Source organism: Carassius carassius, chromosome 23 (genome assembly GCF_963082965.1).
Source record: "Carassius carassius chromosome 23, fCarCar2.1, whole genome shotgun sequence".
NCBI classification, from domain to species: Eukaryota; Metazoa; Chordata; class Actinopteri; order Cypriniformes; family Cyprinidae; genus Carassius; species Carassius carassius.
The window spans coordinates 8,766,542-8,787,023 of record NC_081777.1 but is presented as its reverse complement, the minus strand read 5'-3'; the positions used below and the strand labels follow the sequence as shown (position 1 = coordinate 8,787,023).

The window sequence follows — 20,482 nt, the reverse complement described above, 5'->3', positions numbered from 1 at the left end:
ATGTGTGTGTGTGTGTGTGTGTGTGCGTATACGTGTCATTCTGGGGCCAAGGGGCGAGATCTGTACAAAAACACACGATCCATGTCAATAATAAAACTGCACCTGTGATGGATGTTTTCTCACCCAACAGCCTTCATAAATAACAGATTATAATTAGATTGATCTTTATACCAGGACGTAAATAAGAAGTACAGCTCAAATTCATCTGCACATGTAATCATAATCAACTTTAACTGTGTAGGAATTTAATTGAGGCCTTTTTGTTAACATAAGCACAACCTTTTTTGGATTGGCTTTTGTTTTCAGGGGTTTTTGACAGTTCTGACAAATTCAGAAGTCAAACTTCCAGGGAGGAATGAATAATCTTTTATCTACACATTTAATAAACCACAAGCAGGCCACATCAAGGTTATTGCTCTTTATTGATGTGTTGCAATGATGAGCATTTTCCGACTTTATACAATATACAAACATAACTGCAGGTTTGATTTTCTGGATTAGACACCTACTTTACTGTGATTATCCAATCACAATACGATAAAAAAACAAAAAAAACAAAAACATCACTCATCTTCCACTTCCTCTTCCTCCTCCTCCTCATCACTGATGACATATTTTTTGGGTTTCTTGGCAGCAGATTCCTCATCTTCCTCTGCCTTCCGCTTTCCAGAGTTCTCTCCCTCCTAAAAGAAAGGATAAATAAATACCCAAAATAAATTCAATTAATATCCTGAATTCTGTTTAGGTGTCTTCGACCAAAATCATTCTGAATTTAGCTTTTCTTGACCATTTTAAGATTCTAAGAGCCACAGAATTAAACACTTTTTTTTTTTGCTACTTTATTTTTAAGACTTCTATATTTAAATAACCTCTGTTATGATTGGCTAACCTTTAAAAATAACAACAAATAAATGTATAAATATAATTTAATACAATCCTTATGAAGGATTTACCAATCAGAACCAAGTTCTGGCAAAAATAAAGATCATGGCAAATTAATCAAACCTTGTGATTCATCTTCAAGGTACAGTTCAGCCAAAACTGAAAATTCTGTAATAATTTACACCCCCTTATTTCAGTCAAAACCCACAAGACTTGTTCATCTTCAGACCAAAAAAGATATTTTTTAATTTCTGCCCATCCCGTGAAAGTCCACGAAACCAAAATGTTCAAAAAGCTTCAAATCTCAAAGTCATAAAAAGTCCATACAGTCTTCTGAAGATCAATTTATTTTAGCTTTGAAGTCATCCTGGGTTGAATTCATGTGCGCTTTTCATCACAAATAAATATTGATCAAACAGAAATTCAAAAACCACCGAGGTTCATTCTCATCTGTCAAACTTTTATAATGTCTTTTGGAAAGTTTTGCTTGTAGGGACTTTAATGGATGGACTTTAACAGAAAACTGAAAATAACTTGTTTTGGTGTAGATTAACGACTTTGTAGATAAAGTCTGTTGGGTTTGGAGTAATGTGTGTGTGTGTGTGAGTAAATGTCAGAATTTGAAATGGTTTCGTTTAACTGAAGGCTTGGATCTTTTCACTGTAGAAAATGAATGGGAAATATCCACATGTACCCAAGGCTGCTGAAAACTGGGCAGTCATTGTTATGCTCATGGTTGTTACGTTATTACCATTCCATTTTTGTTTTTAATTCTCAAACGGTCTGAAATTTTCACCTCATCACTGTCCAGTCTCTTGGCCTTCATCAGCCGCTGGGCCTTGTCTTCATCAGAACCTTCATCGCTGTCTGAAGAATAGATCCTGGCTCGCTCCTCTATGACCCACAAACAAACAAACAATTAAGCACAGCTCAGAATTCAGGACTGATTTTCAAGCATTCCAGTGAGATGTTCTTTTAGGAAATACCTTTTATTGGCACAAACAAATCAAACAAATCTAAATCTCAGTCGGACTCCGGCATAATGCAGTATTAAAGAGCCGGCAGGTTATCGGCTAACGCCTGTAACGGTTACTGTCAGTGAGAAAGCGTGTGCGTGAGACATGCTGTTTTGGGAACACAAGCTGTTGTTGCAGTGCAGAATGTTCTAGGTGATCGCAGCAGGTCTCAAACTCAATCAAAGAATCTGTTGTGCAGAAACACTGACCCACGGGGGAGCGAGGGAATACAATATAGACGACAGACAAAGCACCCCACCGCAGTTCAGACGCCATTTCAACTGACCTACTTCCTCCAGAGACGACCGTTTTCACACTATAACTATTGGTGCAGATGTGACTGGATTTGATTTCAAGTTTGTTTAAAGGGGGTTCCTCAAAAAAGAAGTTTTGGGGTACCATGCATCTGCATTGGCACTATTGTATGGAAATTATTATTATTGATGCACAAATTTCTGCAACTAAAAATGATTGTCAAAACAGCACTTAAACATGAAAAAGAACCCATGATTTCCTCACCCTCAAGCCATCCTAGGTGTATAGGAATTTTTGCTTTCAGACAAATATAGTGGGAGTTATATTAAAAAAAATGTCCTGCCAAGCTTTATAATGGCAGTGAATGGGAGTTCAAGCCCAAAAAGTGTGCATAGATCCATCATAAAACAACAAAAATAATGCTCTACGTACACGGCTCCAGGGGGTTAATAAAAGCCTTCTTAAGCGAAGTGATGCATGCGTGTAAAAAATAAACATCTATATTTAAAACTTTAAACTCTCACTTTTATTTTTATTTAATGAGAACTTTTTATGATGTATGGATGCACTTTTTTGGGGCTTCAAAATCTCGCCTCACATTTACTGCCATTTCACTGCATTTTTTTTAAATATAATTTTCATCTTAATGAAAAAAAAATCATACACCTGAGGCTGAGTTGACAATATCCAATTCTCTTTTTTTATTTGTGGTTCATTTTCAGAATCCAGTAATTAGCCTCTGCTTTTTAAGGTGATGTGTTAACAAAACTTCACTGAACATTATTTGTATCATGCCTTCCCTCCAATATTCACAAAAAAAGGCTTTCCAAGCTTTCAAATTCTGTCAGTTTTATCATATATTTCAAACAACAGCCATCATTTTGACACCATTTAATTGTAAATGTATCATGTCTCATGCAACTGCTCAGTGTTTCAGTTACAGAAAGATGTCAATATAACAGGTTTTGACAAAAAGTGCATTTCAGGTGCATCATTAGAGATGAGATACAGAACTTAGGCATAATAAAAATAGCTATGGCCAGCAGAGTTATTTCATGTATAGACATTTCAAAAAGAAGTGAGAGTAAGTGATACTACATGTACACTAAATGCTTTTTGTAAAGTGGTCTTTGCATGGATCTCCAAACATTCTGAAAACACGTGTATGTATTTCTTGCTATCACATACCCCTCAGACCTCCACCCTTATATTTGCTCTTGATGGCAGCCAGGCTGATGGATTCTTCACCCTCCTCATCCTCGTCATATCGGTCTGGCTCCAGATACCCAGCATTCAGACCTCGCTGATGCTGTTTCTCTCTCATGCGCCTCTGCTGGGATTCACGGCGGATAGATGCACGTAACCTCTCCTCTTCTTTCTGCACACACACACACAAAATTAAAAAAAAAAAAAAAAAAAAAAAAAAAAAATTCAACGTCACTGCAGGATTACATTGAATAAACACATCCACATCCTGGATTACCAGTCAAGTGGAGATAAATATATATGCATTTTATCCGAGTAATGAAAAAGCATTTAAGAACTAAACCTTATTGGATTTAAAAAATAATCTTGTATATTACATTTTAATCTAGAGTTCCCACACTTTTCAAAGTGAACAATTATTCAATACAAAATACAAGTGTTGTTTACTAATACATTCTTGCTGAATAAAATAATTATAAACTTACTGACCCCAACATTTGAATGGTTATAAACAGTCACAAGTCATAAACGGGTCCAGACAACATAAACCTCATTATCGGTGTAAGCCACTTTCAATAAAACTTGTGAAATAATTTTATAGCTCTTCATTTATGAGATAAATTTTCCAGAGCACTTTAACTCCAGCAAGGCTGTCTAATAGTGTCTGGGTCTTTGGGACTGACTTATGGTTGTCCATCTGATATGAAATCTGGCTCTTTGGACATTAGACTTCTGGTCAGAGGGAGATAAATGAGAGAGAGGAAGTAGATAAAAACAATTACAGTACTCCACTTTAGATGTCGGACAATCTGTTTAGATAACACGGCTGAAATCATACACGCATAACCCTCTTCTGCCAAGATCTGCTGTGTGTGAGGAAACATGCTGTGGGCCGAGATGACTCCGATAAGTCTGTTATGTGTCCACTGTCTCATGCAATAGCTTATCAGATATTTATGATGAGATTTTGTAAAATTAAATGACAAAAGCTGAGTCATTATTTGTAATCTTGTCCTTTAAGTTCCAAAACATATTGGTGAAACTCCCAAACAGGACATCTTTATGGCCTAGTTTCCTCTGAAATCTCCAGGTTTTCAGGAAGAAGAGTTTTTCATTAAGGAGGATTTGAGTTGTGATATAACCACCCTCTAAAAACTCACTGCATTTTTGCATTGATATGAAACTTGCAGAATTTTCCATCAGTCTCGGACTAAACTTAAATCTCTTTGCTGAGTGAAACGTATGCATTTGTTTTACCTTAATCATCTCATTTCTCTGGGATTCTGGGTCTCTGCCGGCCATGGGCAGAATTCGGATCTTCTGTGTCTTTGAGCAGCGGTCAGCAAGAGAGAGGGTCATCTTCCTGTGTGTGGCGCTGTCTGTGGAGTGAGGTCTGCAAGACACACGCATAATAATAATAATGTCAAATATTTTAGAATTATTATAAATGCATATTAACCGAGAAACTGCATAAAACAGGTGTACTTTAAAAAATCTATCACACATTAACAATACTTAAAAACTTGAAATATATACTAAATCTTGCTGAAAAATAAATAAATAAAAAGCACTCATGTTAATGCTATTTAACAATCCCGAGAGACCCCTGCTGGTGGATTGGTGGCTGTTCAACATCTCAATAATCCAGAGCTAAACCAAAATGTTGAGGTTCTGGATGCTGATTGGTCAATACAGCATTTCAGTCCCGATAAAACATGAAATAAACAATTCTCCAACAGAATTCAACTATTAATCAATTATTTAACCTTTTTGGTAACATTTTATTTTAAGGACCAGTTCTCAATATTAACTACCGGTAGTAGCATATTAGCATACATATATTACTAGCATACTGGCTGTTTATTAGTACTTATGAAGCACATATTACTACTTTACTCTGCATCCCTTAAAGGGTCATGAAACCCCAGACTACTTATTCTAAGATTATAGCAGAGGTGTTTGTGTTGTACATCATAGAAGACAATGTTAGCATCCACTAATTTTAACTGTTGGAGAAAATTGGTTAATTTTAAGCTTTTTTGCTCTATTTTCATCTTCCGGACTTAAAATCTACATTGTGTTGACGTCACGATTTGTGACAAGGCAATGGACTATAGTACATTGATGAGCGTTGGTGTCTATTCAATTATTCATGAGATTGCATGTTCTTATCCTATAAGAAGACGCTTCGCTTAATTATTCACAACAGCATGTGTTCATTTGCTTTGAAAGACTCATTAGACTGTGAAATGACATCGCACACATTAACAGAGAAACATTTATGGATCGCAGAAGAGTGTTTTTTCTTTGTAATAAGAGTTCGGCACAAACGCGATTCATTCACTTGGTGAGTGTAACCGTTTTTATAGCTCTGTGACACAACCTGTCAAAAGGCTTATATAAACGACACCGAATAATATATAGGTCTCATTTGTGAGTCGCTTTGAATAAAAGCGTCTGCTAAATGACTGAATGTAATGGCTGTGCATTTATTTGTGTTTCTAACTCGATGGTAGCGAAATGAAACTGTCTGAACGCAAAGCTGTGTGTGCTGTCTGTCTTCCCTCTTCCCCCTCCCCCGATCCGCTGCACACCACGCCCACTTTTTTAGCATTTTTTAAAACTGTGGTGAGAACTAACCAGTGCAGAAATGGGGGGTTTCATGACCCTTTAACCTGACCCAATACCTAAATTTAACAAATACCTTACTAATTATTAATAAGCAGCAAATTAGGAGTTTATAGAGGGAAAATATTTGTTAATAGTAAATGTGTTCGTAATAACACATTTTTAAGACACTTTTTTTATCAATAATATTTTCATTTGTGTGGCAGCCTTTGAGGCCTTCAGCCAAATTTGAACTAATTTTAATGTGACCATGATTTACTTGTTTAAAACCCACAATATTTCTTTCAAATAATTCATTTCTATACACCTTTTTAAAGTGTCATAGAGACTGCATAGGTCGCAAGATACTTTAAGTTGACTATATTTCCTTGAAACAATTTTCTAATAGTTAAACTTAATATTTATATATAAAATGTGCACTTCATGTTTCCTTTATTTTAGGTTGAAGGGCATAAATAAATCATTTCATATTTCCTTTTCAGTTTTTCTTTTAAATATACACACACACACACATTTGTAATTGCTTTGTGAAATGTCTCATATCGCCACCTACCGTCCAACCAGTGAAATAACACTACTATCAATTCCTACTTCATCATATTTTGGGAATAAATTTCTCTTCTGTTAGATTAAGATTAAGAGTCTCTTCTGTTAGATTTAGATATAGTATGTATAACTAGGTTTTGATAAAATCAATAGAAGTCTATGCAATGTTACTGATCAAATAACTAAATGTGTGTGTTTGTGTGTGAGAGAGAGAGAAAGGGAGAGACAGACCTGAAGGTGAGTTTGGTCTTGAACACAGCCTGACCCTGCAGTCCTGTGCCCTGGCGGATGAACAGGTGGTTGTGGTCACCCTGCAGTGGAGCTTTATACACGTCAAACACTTCATTCCCCAGGTGCAGAGACATGCTGCAGAACGAGAGAGGAAGGCTGATTTCCATAGCTTTGCTTCATCATACCTTATGAACATTACTCAGCACTTCAAAACTCAAATCTGCATGCGTATCCTCACCTGCCATCTGACCATTTAACGATTCGTGCATTGCTGTCCTTGATTTCATTGCCCTCCTCATCACGCCGAGAGCGCCACCTGATGGTGTTTTCCACCTTCAGCTTCAAACGGGTTCGTCCTTCCTCATCCAACATCTCCTCATCCTCAAACTCATCCTCGTAGTACTGAGGGTCAAATGGCCTATGGAGAGACAGCGAGGAAGGAGACACAGTCAAATGACTCTTTGGAGAAAGCATTTAGCAACTTCGGGTCAGCGTTCCAGGAGACATTCACACACCTGGGCTCCACACTGAGAAAGTTGGGTAATTTGACAAAGTAGAGCTCACTGCCCAGATCTGTGCTGACTTTAGGAATCTCCACTTCGATCCTTGTCTCTGGAACCGGTTCCTCCTCGGGCTGATCTCCCTCCAGACCGTCCTCAGCATCCTGTTCATCCAGTTCAGATCAGCCAGGTGTTAGAGACGATAATAATAAAAATAAAAAAAGTCATCCTAATGCTTATTAATCTAAATTAGGACTGTTTTGGGAGACAGAAACAAGGATGCAATCCCGTCAGGGGTGAAAAAGGTGGCAATGTAACTATTATTATGAATTATTTTAAAATAATATAAAAATAAATAAATATATTACTATAGTAATAAATTAAGCTGGTAAAAACAACTGCAAAAAATTCAGTGTTATCTAAAATTATTCATATATCATGAAATATGTTGATCATATCACCTACCTCTAATTGTGTTAAATAATCATGATAGGCCTGTGCAAAAAATCAATGTGATTTTCATGTGCATCTCATCAGTAAAGACGCTCCTGTAATTAGAAGTATATCTCCAGCACGTGCGTTCAGATCAGGGTTGCCAGGTTTTCACAACAAATCCTGCCCAGTTGCTTCTTAAAACTAGCCCAATCGTGTTTCCAGGAGGTTCCCCAAAAAATAGCTTCCTGGGGTTAAAATATACGTTTTTTGGCAGGGTTGCCTTGGTAAAATTCCCATTTTAGGGACTGAATATAACATTATTTGTATTGGGGTTGCTTCAAACCACAGACATGAAAAACAACCGCAGATTTGGCAACACTGGTTCAGGTGGAGCGGCAGTTACTACACAGAGCCGTAGTCTACCGACAACTAACACAAAATCGCTTTCAAAATGGACAAAGAATCGTCTGTGATTTTAAAATCGATTTTGTGTAGATTGTCAGTGAATTACGGCTCAGTGTAGTAAATGCCAACCAGTGTTGCCAAATCTGTGGTTGTTTTTCATGTCCGCGGGTCGAAGCGACAATGCCAATAACGTGATATTTAGCCCATAAAATGCGAATTTTACCAAGGCAACCCTGCTAAAAAAACTTACATTTTAACCCCGGGAAGCAATTTTTATTGTGGAACCTCCTGGAAACGCGATTGGGCTAGTTTTGAGAAGCAACTGGGCAGGATTTATTGTGAAAACCTGGCAACCCTGATCTGAACACACGTGCTGGAGATATATTTCTAATTACAGGAGCGTCTTTACTGATGAGATGCGCATGAAAATCGCATTCGATTTTTTGCACAGCCCTAAATCACGACTATGGTTTTTGCCGTTTCTTTTGCTGGCACACCCAGATTGGTAGTATTAATAACATGCATAAACAATGCAAGAAAAAAAGTCAGAGCGTAAAAACTGGAATATGCTCAAATAAAATAATAATGAAAAATACTTTAATCTGAGTAAGGACCAAATCTCACTATTAACTAGTTGCTATTGCTATTAACATATTCTGCATAACCATATTTTACATACCTAATCTTACCCAATACCTAAACTAAACAACTACCTTACTAGCTATTAATAAGTAGCAAATAAGAAGTTTGAGCCAGAAGTCATAGTTAATTTGTAAAGAGTGAAAATCGGACCTTAAAATAAAGTGTGACCAATCCCAGAAAACTGAGTCTGTGTGTGCAAATATCTGACCATTGGTTGCCCAGGTGTGGGAGGTTTCTCTGCATCGCTGTCTGATGAAATATCATCTGCTTCCCCGAACAGATCATTTGCTGCTGGCTTCTTACCTACACACACACACAAACAGAGTTTAACAGAGCTGCTGTGTGTATGACAGTGTGTTTCATCATTCATTCAATCATCTATCACTCACTCTGTGCATCGGGGTCAGAATCGGAGTCAGAGTCGGAAGCTATTTTTTTCTTTTTCTTCCGAGTGAATTCCTCCTCGCTGTCACTGCCCTTCAACGACTCTGAAATAAATGACCACAAACAAGAAGAATTGTTAAAATAAAAAGGTTATAGATATATATTTTTTATCCAATTATAACATTTCAGAGGTTGTCTTATAATTGTGCACATTATTCATATTAAAGAACTGCTCATGAAAAATGTCACAACACATGCATGAATTTCTTCTTTGTCTTGTTCTATGCATGTATGCATGTATACCATTCCAATATACCTCACCTGATTTTTGTCTCTCCCCTTCATCATCAGAATGATCCCTCTCATCATCATCGGAGTTCTGCTGTTTGTTCTCATCCTCTGATTGGTCACTCTTTCCACCCCACTTCTCATCTCCAGAATGGACGTCTTTGCCTGACCCCTCTCCATCTGAATGAGGTGTGCTGGGAAGAGGAGTGCCGGGATCTGAATGCCCACTTCCTGCTTCGGAGCGTGGGCTGCCCGCCTCGGACCCTGGACTTCCACTTCCCCTGTCAGATCTGTGGCTTCCTGCTCCTGAGACGGGACTCTCCACATCTGATCTGTGGCCCCTCTCATCTTCATCATCGTCCTCCTCATGACGGCCCTCTGACCCGCTGTGTTCGTTGTCCGAGTGTATGCTCGCATCTGATTGGTTGCCGGATCGTTCTGATTGGCTGCCGCTGTGCTGGCTTCCACGCTCGTCTTCACTGTCGTCTCCAAACAGCTCTTTATTGCTCGGCTTTACCCCATCTTCATCCTCATCTTCGTCATGATCTCGGTCACTCTCGCTGCCAGAGGCATTGCTGGCAGATCTGGGTCTCTCATGCTCCGAATCAGAGCCGGAACCGGAGCCGGAATCTGGATGAGACACATCAACACATACATCAGTTTACTAAATAATTTAGCATATGTTTTCTCCAAACTGACTTAAAGTATACTTTAGTTTAACTTCAGTACACATGAAATCACAGACCATAATAGTGTCCGTCAGAAATATTTCACATAATAACGGAGTAAACAATTAATACAATTAGTATTGTGTATTATTTTCCATTAATACATTAAAGCCTACTATCATATCATAACATACTTGGCATATGAATTATTTGGGCCTGTGTTTTTTTTTATCAAAGTTGTCCAAAAAACAAAATGCGTTCTTGTCTTAGGACAACTTTGATTAACTTTTATGATTAACTTAAAATGATGACAACTGTATTTGAACCATAACAGCTAAATATCACAGTATCAAATATGACACTCAAAAAAAAAAGTATCAAAAACATATGCAAACTTTAAAAAAAATGTATATACACACACACACACAATTAGTATTATATATATATATATATATATATATATATATATATATATAAAATTAATACTAATTGTGTGTGTGTATTATGTATTAATTATATATATATATATATATATATATATATATATATATATATATATATATATATATATATATATGTGTGTGTGTCTAAAGGTTTGATAAACTGTTCCATAAATAATAACATTATTAATATATTAAGAATGAATTTAGCTTACGTGATAAAATGTGATGACAAAAAACGAGTGCAGAGCTGAAAGACTGATCGTCTTACAGCTGCACACATCGCTAAATAAGTGCTCATCTGATAGAAATATAGCTTCTTAACACATAAATGAAACACATCTTTACTCATTAACGCAATAATTCAAATGTGAAGTACCTCGTTGCTCATTGTCGCTATCGCCATCACTACCGAACAGCTCGTCCATGTCCGCCATTTTCACCGGCTGCAGATTATGATCAACATCCGGGTAAACGTTTATGAAATAAAAGCGTCCGTAACCTTTTATAAAATAAAAGCCCCGTTTTTTTTGTTTGTTTTTTTCCCTTCTTTTTCTTTAAGTAAAAGCCCTGGAGATATTCTGTGCAGACAAAAGCCCCTTGCATGCATTGAATCATGTGGTTTTAAGTTCAAATAAATATAAATAACAATGCACCCAAAGTAGAAAAAAAAAATACGATGCATTATTTGCTGGGAGGGTGTAAACTTTTGAATCAGAGGATCTGGGTATATTTGTTTATTGAAGTAGCCTTGACTGAGTATTTAGAACTTCCTTTTTCTTTTGAGTTCAAGACAATGGCACATTTTACAAAACCAGAATTGTTTTGCTGTTTTGAGTTTAATGAACTTGTCAGTCAAGTAACCTGTAAACTGTAGCTCTTGGGTGGTTTCTCAAGCAGTAAAGCTATGTTCATTAAAAGAATTATCACACAAAATAGAACATTTGCTGAAAATGTCCTTACCCTCAGGCCACCCAAGATGTAGATGATTTTGTTCCTTAATTGGAACAGATTTGGGGAAAATTTGCATTATATCACTTGCTCACCAATGGATAAACAAGACAGGTAGAAGCAGAGTAACAGAACAGTTAGTAACTATTCTTTATCCTTGAGTCTGACAACGATTTCCTCACAAACTGCTGAAAAAGTACCTGGCACTTATATTCTCTGATGACTGATAGACATGATGTAATGCTGATGACTTCAGGGTAGTTGAAAAAGGTCTTGTTCATCCCTGTGCAACATGAATGGACTTCTGCCATTATTTAAAACTACATATCACACATCCACATAAGGTTTTAATAACTGAAAAGTTATTAAATAAGTGGACAAAAATAGATATTTCTCTAATAATCTGACATTCTATATGAAGCAAGATCTTTGCTGAGTCTATTATTCAATGTAGAGTGTATTTTCTCCTTAAAGAATGCTTTGCAATGCCTCATCCACCTCTCTGGGGATTTTATTTCAGGTGGAAGACACATTATTCAGCAGTGTGTGCCCTCATCTGACCAGTGTCACTACATGATGTCTCCACAAGTATCTTATTGCTTGCTGATCTTCATAAAGGAGTGATTTGGAAAAATAATCAAAAGAAATACTAAAAAGGATGATTGGTATATAAGCACATACAAATTCTCATTTATTAACATTATACATTCTAATTGTAATAATTTACTTATTGACAAAAACTCAGAACAATTAAAAAAATTTTAATTAACAAATTAATATAAAAACATTCAAATACTCAGTAATCAATGAATAATTCAATTTAAATAATTACATAATCGCGCGAATAAGAATGACGCCACCTGTGGACTTCATATCCCATGCTATTTTGCGCCACTAAAATTCTAGATTCTCTGATTGGTTGCGTGTTTCCAGTAGGCGGGAAATGTGGTTTATGGGCGTGCTCTTACATTCTGATTGGTTGTTGTGAATGTCAATCACCAGGGCATTTCTAGTGTCTGGTTTCCTGTGTTACCACCACCCTTGAGCTGAGACAGTGAAGACGGGTTGGGAGTTTTCTTTTGGTTTCCGACCAGGAATAGGTCAATAAAGTGTACAGCGCTTGTAGGAATTACTCTAAGGTAGGAAATGTGTTTCGTCCTCTCTAGGTGTAAGGCTAATAACAAGATACGGGTCATAAATGTAAAGGTTTGTGTAGTTCAGGGGTTAGTTGGCTAAGCGCTCGAGCGCTGATATCCGTATGAGCGCGAGCAGATGGGCCAACAGTTTACGATATTACAATTATCAAAAATGTCAATTTATCTCATAATTATAGCACACCGAGCCAATTATATATATATATATATATATATACTCATTTATATATTAAACCAGATACACGATTAAAACTAATTAACGCATGTTTCACAGATTTCTATCAAGGTAACTTAACACTTGATTCCATATGTGATACATCCATCAGTGCGTTAAATAATGTAATGTTACTGTCAGAAGAACATTGATCCAGTCATAGTTTAATTGCAATATAGCTGGACTAAATCACACAATGCCTATTCGAATTATGAATGCTTTATTTCAATATATTATTATTTACTGCATTATTAAAAATGCGCAATATAAATGGCCATATCTGTGCGATTGTATTTTTATTTTTTTCTACATTATTAAAGTTACTTAAATAATATAAATTCAGCATTGAACTCCGTTTAGGAGTGTCAAACGCTACTCTTGATTAGAACATGCACGCGCTGGTGATGATGAACCTCGCGCAGGTCAGTTGAATGTTTAAAGTGACCCGTTGATGTCATTATTATTATAATCACGCTGTCTGGCGCAGATGTTCGCGTGAGTTCTCGTTATAACGGGTGTGGTCTCCACCCGGGGCGTGATTCTGCGTGGCTTTGACAAAACTGTCTCGTGGGATTTATGCACAATATAGAATAGCACAATATTAGAGCTCTGTTCATAAAATCATTATGTGTGAGATAATGAAAACTATTCCCAAACGAGCATGTTCTGCTTTCAGGGGTGATGATGGATCTGTATGTCTAGTTCAGACTGGTACAGCTATTCAGCTCAATTCAGATTTATATCTGTAGCTCTTTTCACAATGCACAGCTGAGGTCAGGTTTTAAACAGATGAGACAAGAGCTGACATGAGATATAGCACTGCAACAGTTTGAAGAATCTGTGTAAGAACACCCCCTGAAGGTTAGACATTTGATTGTAATGAATTTTACTCTTCCTGAAATGGCACTAAAAGAGTATTTGTCTCAAGTAATGGTTGCTAGATGTAACTCTTACACAATAAACGTTTCAAAACCCATCCGCCATCTGGGTTCAATCTGCCTCAGTCTCTGTCTCTCAGAGGAAGTGATGGATGAGAGAGAACCGAAGAAAAGATTCTCAATGTTGTCACTCTCAAGAGCCCAGCTCATTTTTCCTTTTTTACTTTTCTAGCTTAATGAAGCAGATCTCCTCACATTTCATCTTTTAAGTTTCATTTGAGTTTTGAGTTCAGACGGAACTAATACTGAAAACATTAATTCAGTTACATACACTAATACAAAACTTTTTTTTTCTTGGCTAAATTAATACTTTAAACCAGCAAGGATGCATTAAGTTGTACAAAGTGACAGTAAATGTATGCATAATGTTTATAATAATGAAAAAAAAAAAATAATGATAATAATAATAATAATAATTATTATTATTATTATTATTATTATATTTTTAAATGCTGTTCTTTCAAAGTTTTTATTTACCACAGAATTCTGAAAAAAAAGCTAAAGATGATTGATTTCAGTATTAATAATAAATGTTTCTTGACCACTATATCAAGTGACTGAAAAAAAAATAGCAATATGGTACTACAGGAATACATTTAAATGTATTTAATATTCATTTTAATATTTTTTCAGAAACATTAAAAATCTTTTTTCTTTTTCTTTTTTAACAATATTAATAAAACACACATACAAAAAAAAAAAAACCAAAACAACTTTTTTGTTATTCTGAGCTTTACTGACGTGTTATTTTTGTGTGTTGTGGTGGTTGTGTGACCTTTTGCCCTGTGTCTTTTCAGCCTTATTATGGATTTGTCCTGTAATGTACTTACAGCAGTCAGCAGAGGAAGAAGCAGTACTGGCTTCCTCTGTATTTTGTCTGTCTGTTGGATTAAGAGGTGTTGATAAGGTTTGTCTGATGGACAGCCACAGAGTTTAACATAACTAGATTTTACAGTTTATAAATGTAATGAACGGTTCAAAAGTCTCCGCCTTGATGCTACCTTGTGGTTAGTAGATTGTCAGAAGATCCCACCCCAGCACCTCTAAGATTATCAGGTTTTATCATAGTCCACAAAGAGAAAAAAAAGGCAAGTCATATTGCTTGGATAAGTAATCAGAAACCACTCCTCTATAAGCCACACAATTACAGGTATTGATTACTGCAGCAAAGTTTAGTATTTAGGTTTAGGGCTTTGTTCAAATCCCCAACACCACTAAATATGAGTATATTAGCAAGGACTTAGCTTTCCTGTATAGAATAACATCATCTATCCATTTAATGTGGAACATCTCTTAATAGATTGTAATTTTGAGTCACTTTGAGTCATTTTATATTGGGACGTGTTCAGGAAACGGAAAAAGGCTTGTGGTTAAGGATCTTAGCTGGTTGCAGGTTTGATCTAAGGAGCAGCCCAGGATCAGAAGAGCTACTGAATTTGTTCTAGTTTTAGCATCATTTAACCCGTAAGCCACTTAAGACCCTGTTTTCTCCTGGGTCAGCTGTTTCTTTGTCCTCTGCCGTATCAGATATTGTGCGCAGGGAGGGAATCCTTCAAATCTGCTGCTAGTGCATAACTTCCTCAACATAGCTTTGACCTCGTTAAATTTGAAGTTAATGGGAACATTATGGATCTTTACCACATGAGGGTCTCACACACTTCACCTTAATACTTAGAGTTAAGCTGATGCCAAATCCTGCTGAGAAGCCCAATGGCATTTTACTGGATTTACCACAGATTTTTCTTCGTCTTAGACAAAGTCTAATTTACTTAGCCATTAAGTACTCATAAGTTAGGCTGAGTTGAACATAATGTCTCACTGTGATTTGTTATTGAGTTTGTCTAAACGTTCAGAGCACTGCATTTAAAACATTTCATGAAAAACTGCTGTTTCGCTGATAGATCGGCTTCTCAGCTTTGGCACAGTTGCCAGTATAAATGAACTCCCTCCAACAGCAATACAGTCTTTTATTCTCATGCAACAGTCCAATTTAGCTCTTTTTTTTCAACTTCACATTTACTATAAACTCTTAAACATCGACTGCACTGTCTGTTTAGTGTGATTAGTCAGTCAGAATGGCTCAAGTAAATGAGCTGTAATCATAACAAAGAAATGCTTTAATTGCAGGTGCTGTGAATAAACCGTAATCTTGTGCTGTGGGGTTTCCCAGGGATTGTCATTACGTACTTTGGCAACATCTAATTATTCTTTAGTATGCACTATTTTCGTTCACCTAGTTGTGGGCCAGAAATGACAGTTTGTTCATGAATTGGCAAATCAATGACATCAGCTTTTCCTGGTGTATTTTTGGCTGCTGGAATTTCCTTGCGTTTTATGGGTCTGATGGCTGACTTGAGCTGTCAGGGCTTGATTTAGCCTTCTCTGTATAAAACCACAACCTTAAAGTCACAATTTGCAAAGCAAAAATCAAGACTCCTTGTGTTCTGTCTAGGTGTTTCTGAGTACGTGTCTAATCTGTGTGTGAAGGACCTGAGTCCCAACCAGTGTTATTATAGTAAACACAGGCTTGCTAGTCAGCTAGTCCTTCAAACAACTCACCAGATTTTTTAAATATGTAGTTTTGCTCACCTCCTAAAATGATATGCAGTATACGTACTGCAACAGTGAGAGGGTAAAGTGTTCCTCTCAGGATTGTGGCTGTGATGATTGATTCATATCTTTACTGAAACTCTGCAGCTTGATGAAGTAGCTGAGGAATTTGGGGTTGTGAATCTGCAGGGGAGTGAAGTTCAAAGGTCAAGGTGTTTCCAGATGGGAATGAGATGTTGCAAAATTAGGTTCCAGTATGGGGTCAAAGATCATGAGAGGGGAACATCTGTCCGATAGCAAACAGAGGACATGTAGGATCTGTTCAGCTAATGGAACTCATTGCTAAAATTGTTGTTTTATAATATAGTGTAAATATAATATGTTAAAATGCTATCTTTACTACAGTTGACTGACTGTAGTAAATACATTTTTACTACGAAGTAGTATGTGAAGTATAATAGGCCTTGCATCAGTGCATTCTAAAATTCTAAAACATTTTTTTCCCTATTTTGCAACGCAAGTAGTGAAGTTCGTTACTGACTAGCTTCGTATATGTGTATGTGCATCACAATATGTATTTATGACCAGAATTATCCATTTATCTCAGACAATGAATGAATTTTTCTGTGTGCAGGCATTTAATCAAACTGGACTGCAGTCTCTCTCTGACGGACAGTGTGAATCATGGCTCTTCCGTTTAAGAAAGATCTGGAGAAGTATAAGGAGATCGATGAGGATGAGATTCTGAACAATCTTTCAGAGGAGGACCTCAAGCAACTGGAAAGTGCTCTAGAGGAGATCGACCCCGAGGTGAGACACACACACCTTCAGATGAGCAGAGGCTATTGTAAACTCATGAATGTCTCTTTGCTTTATTTTATGTCTGCATCATTTAGCAGCTAATGGAGATACACCAGATCACACTGCTGAAATAAAGAACTCAGTTATTATTCACCTAAACATAAAAATAAAATATTTTTAAGGATGTTGGTAACCAGTTGTGTGGACAGGCTAAGAATTAAAATTTTTGGTTCAACTGTACCTTTAAGCACATGTAAAAAGTGTGGAGAATCAGTCCTAAATACGAAAATTTAATAATTTGTAATTAATAATAAGTTGTATTCCGTGCAAAAAAGGCATAGAAAAACCAGAAACAATGACCATTTCTTCCTGGTAATTCACTGAGAAGTGATGATGTAATGCACAATGTTGTCATTGTATTAATGTGTGTGGTCATATGGGATTTTGAACTGCAACTATAAAGTAAATCCACTTGTTTATTAAACTGTTGAAAATGGCCATTTCTAAGTCTGCCTTGAGGAGTTTCTGTTACGACCTCTCATAAACAACTCTGTGTCTGTTTGTTTATGAGTAAACGGGGCTCAAGTTTGCTTCCAAACACAAGAGCTTCCTCTTAAGCAAACATATCTCAGTAATTTTTCCTATTAAACAAAAATGTAGTAAACAACAAAATTTTGACATCCAGTGTTCAGATTCAGATCTCTCTATCCTCATTACCATGCAAATGCAAACAATAGTTCTTATTTACTTAAAGAATTAAGCAATTAATTGGGTGTAACTTAGCATGAAATTAGAAAATATTAAAGTTTAATAGTATGACTGGTACCACATCTGTTCTGCATCCTTTTTCCAGAATGCTTTGCTGCCAGCTGGACTCAGGCAGAAGGACCAGACCACAAAAGCAGCCACCGGTTCTTTCAACCGTGATAACCTGCTACAGTATCTGGAGAAGGAGGCTATGGACTATAAAGACAGAGATGATTATGTCCCCTTCACTGCAGAGAAGAAAGGTACAAGGATGATATGTTTGATATTTGATACCACAGTAGACATAAACAGAAGCACCATTAAAAAATCTCAGCTCTCATTCTGAAAGGATTGAATGGGAGGAGACCTATTTGTCCAGAAAAGTAGCTACATTAACTGTTTAGTAAAATTTCTTAGAATACATCAATAGGAATTTTAATAGTATGGCACAGTTTAGAAGAATCATTTCGATTGAAGATCTACATTTTAAAACAATACTCAGTAAAAACAATACTTTAATTCACAAAAATATGTAAAAACATGTCACTTACTCATCCCAATGTTATTTCAGACACTTATTTAAGACTTCATTTCCATCCAGGAAAAAGAAAGATGTTTAGTAGAGTAGTTATAGTAGATAGTTGTTATTTTTACAAATAAAGAAACAATTGGCATAGGAGCTGTCTTAAAATGAAGCAGACTTTTTAAAATGTCATGTTCGTCATATTTTGTGGAGATGCCAACCTCTGCAGCTCTACCATTGGAGAAAGAGCAACTGTCTACTTGGATCAGATGTGTCATGATAACCAGTCACATAATAGCCTCTGACGTCATTGAATTGCTGGCGGAGTTGGATGTCAGTTGATCGCCGTTTGTTGATACCATAGAAATGAATGAGACACGTCGTACACTGAATCCTACCTGATGCAAAATTTTTAGTGACCTCTCTTATAAGACCTTTATTTTGTTTAGTGTAAACCTCAAATATAGATGAATGTTGAGATGAATGTTTAATGCAAACATGTTGAAGATTAGCCAACATGTTGTCAATTCATTAAGTGATAAGCTGTTAACTCACAAAAGCGGTTTATTCAGCGTGAAGCCTCTTCTCCTTTGACATCCATAAAAAAAAAAAAAAAATAATAATAATAAAAAAATAAATAAACGCTTATTGTCTTTTTGCTTATTTTTTTGTAACCGCCTGGACTCTCTTGTTAAGGCATGTTTATGTTTTTTTATGTCCTTTTGGAGCTTGAACGTATACGTCACTGTGCTTTTTTGCTTATATGGAAAAGAAAAAGTCATGCAGGTTTGTTGCGTTAATAAATGTAAGAATTTTCATTTTTTGGGTGAACTGTTCCTGTTCTGTTGGTTGATTTATCAGCATCGGCTGTATCCATACTTACATGTTCTTTGAGGTTTCTTGTTTTGAATAAGTACCTACTTTGCAAACTTTGTTCCATATTGTATGAATGTAATCTCGATGTATTGCATACATCATGTTGTTATTATCATGTGACCTTCGGTGTCACTTACGTTGCTTCACTGTCACTCACAACTCCTCTCCCGTGGCCCCTCGTGGGATAGTTAAGAGTAAATTGGATGCACACTTTAGAATCTCACAAGAAGTAGGTAATTTTATTTCCCTAAAGTTAATGTGATTTCGGACATACTATTTTTTTTACACACTGTTTTTCATTTACGTTTTATTAGGGTAGTAAAGTTGTGTATCTAATGGTGGGTAGAATTTGCAGAAGTGTTCAGAGCTTTTGTCGTAATTGTCCCTGTTCTCTTGCTATGTGTGAGTGAGATCCTGTATCAGATCCTGTAGTGATTTAGACACTGCTGTCTCTGCAGGTATGATTAATTAATACCATCTGTTCTTACATAACCATACACACACTGCGGCTCGGATGCTCCATATCTGTCTGCGTGTGGGATTGCCGCTGTGTGTTGGCTCGGCATGCAAGTGTCCCACCCAGTATATGCTGTACACACTGATATTTATCTATACTGAAGCTGCCGAGGAACACGTGCTGATATGCAGCATCATGATGCAGATATTGTTCGGAGGAACAGGATCTTTAATAATGATTTATATTATACTGTCTGACAGTAATGCTGAAAGTTTAGCTCTGTATGTGTGCATGCAGATTGAAGGGCTGTTCGACAAAACAAATATTCGATGCACTTACATATAAAATTGGAATTATTGGTTGTTAATGCATCTCTTTAGACTGACAAGAACATTTGCATACCGTCAGTTTTGCCTTTTGCTCTCTTGCCTCTGTACTAGAGCTGAAACAACGAATCGATTTAATCGATTAAAATCGATTATTAAAATAGTTGTCAACTAATTTAGTCATCGATTCATTGCTAAATAACTTTTATTTGCCGTAAGCGGCTCATTTCGTGCATATTTCAAATCTGCGGTGACCAAAGTGTGGCAGTAATGAGCCACCGGAGGTTTTACTCAGCCAGTACAACAGGAGAAGTAGCGAATAGCCAATAGCTGGCCTTGTTTTATGTCACGTGCTTCCCGAGCAGCGTCTCTGCAGCCATAGACATCTTATGATGTCTATGTCTGCAGCATTCAGCGTG

The 20,482-nt window shown here is 36.6% G+C and overlaps 2 protein-coding genes across 2 annotated transcripts in view; one reads left to right on the top strand and one right to left on the bottom strand.

Annotated features, from left to right (window-relative positions):
• Positions 1–406: 406 nt before the first annotated feature.
• Positions 407–11,047, bottom strand: LOC132101310 (RNA polymerase-associated protein LEO1). Its single transcript, XM_059506170.1, has 11 exons — positions 10,906–11,047; positions 9,452–10,048; positions 9,136–9,234; positions 8,955–9,049; positions 7,280–7,428; positions 7,003–7,182; positions 6,765–6,899; positions 4,617–4,752; positions 3,342–3,531; positions 1,679–1,776; positions 407–683 (listed from the first exon to the last, which is right to left on the bottom strand). Exons 1-11 carry the CDS (start codon positions 10,961–10,963, stop codon positions 564–566), a joined length of 1,857 nt encoding a protein of 618 aa, XP_059362153.1. The 5' UTR covers positions 10,964–11,047; the 3' UTR covers positions 407–563.
• Positions 11,048–12,466: 1,419 nt separating this feature from the next.
• LOC132101309 (tropomodulin-2-like) overlaps positions 12,467–20,482 on the top strand; it is a 38,370-nt gene continuing 30,354 nt past the window's right edge. Inside the window, exons 1-3 of the mRNA XM_059506169.1 lie at positions 12,467–12,616; positions 16,968–17,143; positions 17,988–18,144. Of these exons, the coding sequence (XP_059362152.1) occupies positions 17,018–17,143; positions 17,988–18,144 (283 nt within the window). The 5' untranslated portion in view covers positions 12,467–12,616; positions 16,968–17,017. The remainder of the gene's footprint in view (positions 12,617–16,967; positions 17,144–17,987; positions 18,145–20,482) is intronic.

Excerpts from the sequence above, each read along its gene's own strand:
- LOC132101310 (XM_059506170.1), bottom strand. The coding sequence starts at position 10,963 with ATGGCGGACATGGACGAGCTGTTCGGTAGTGATGGCGATAGCGACAAT. Across the intron at positions 7,183-7,279 it reads TTTCTCAGTGTGGAGCCCAG|GCCATTTGACCCTCAGTACT; the intron begins GTGTGTGAATGT and ends GTCTCTCCATAG. Across the intron at positions 4,753-6,764 it reads AAGACCAAACTCACCTTCAG|ACCTCACTCCACAGACAGCG; the intron begins GTCTGTCTCTCC and ends TGTGTCTTGCAG.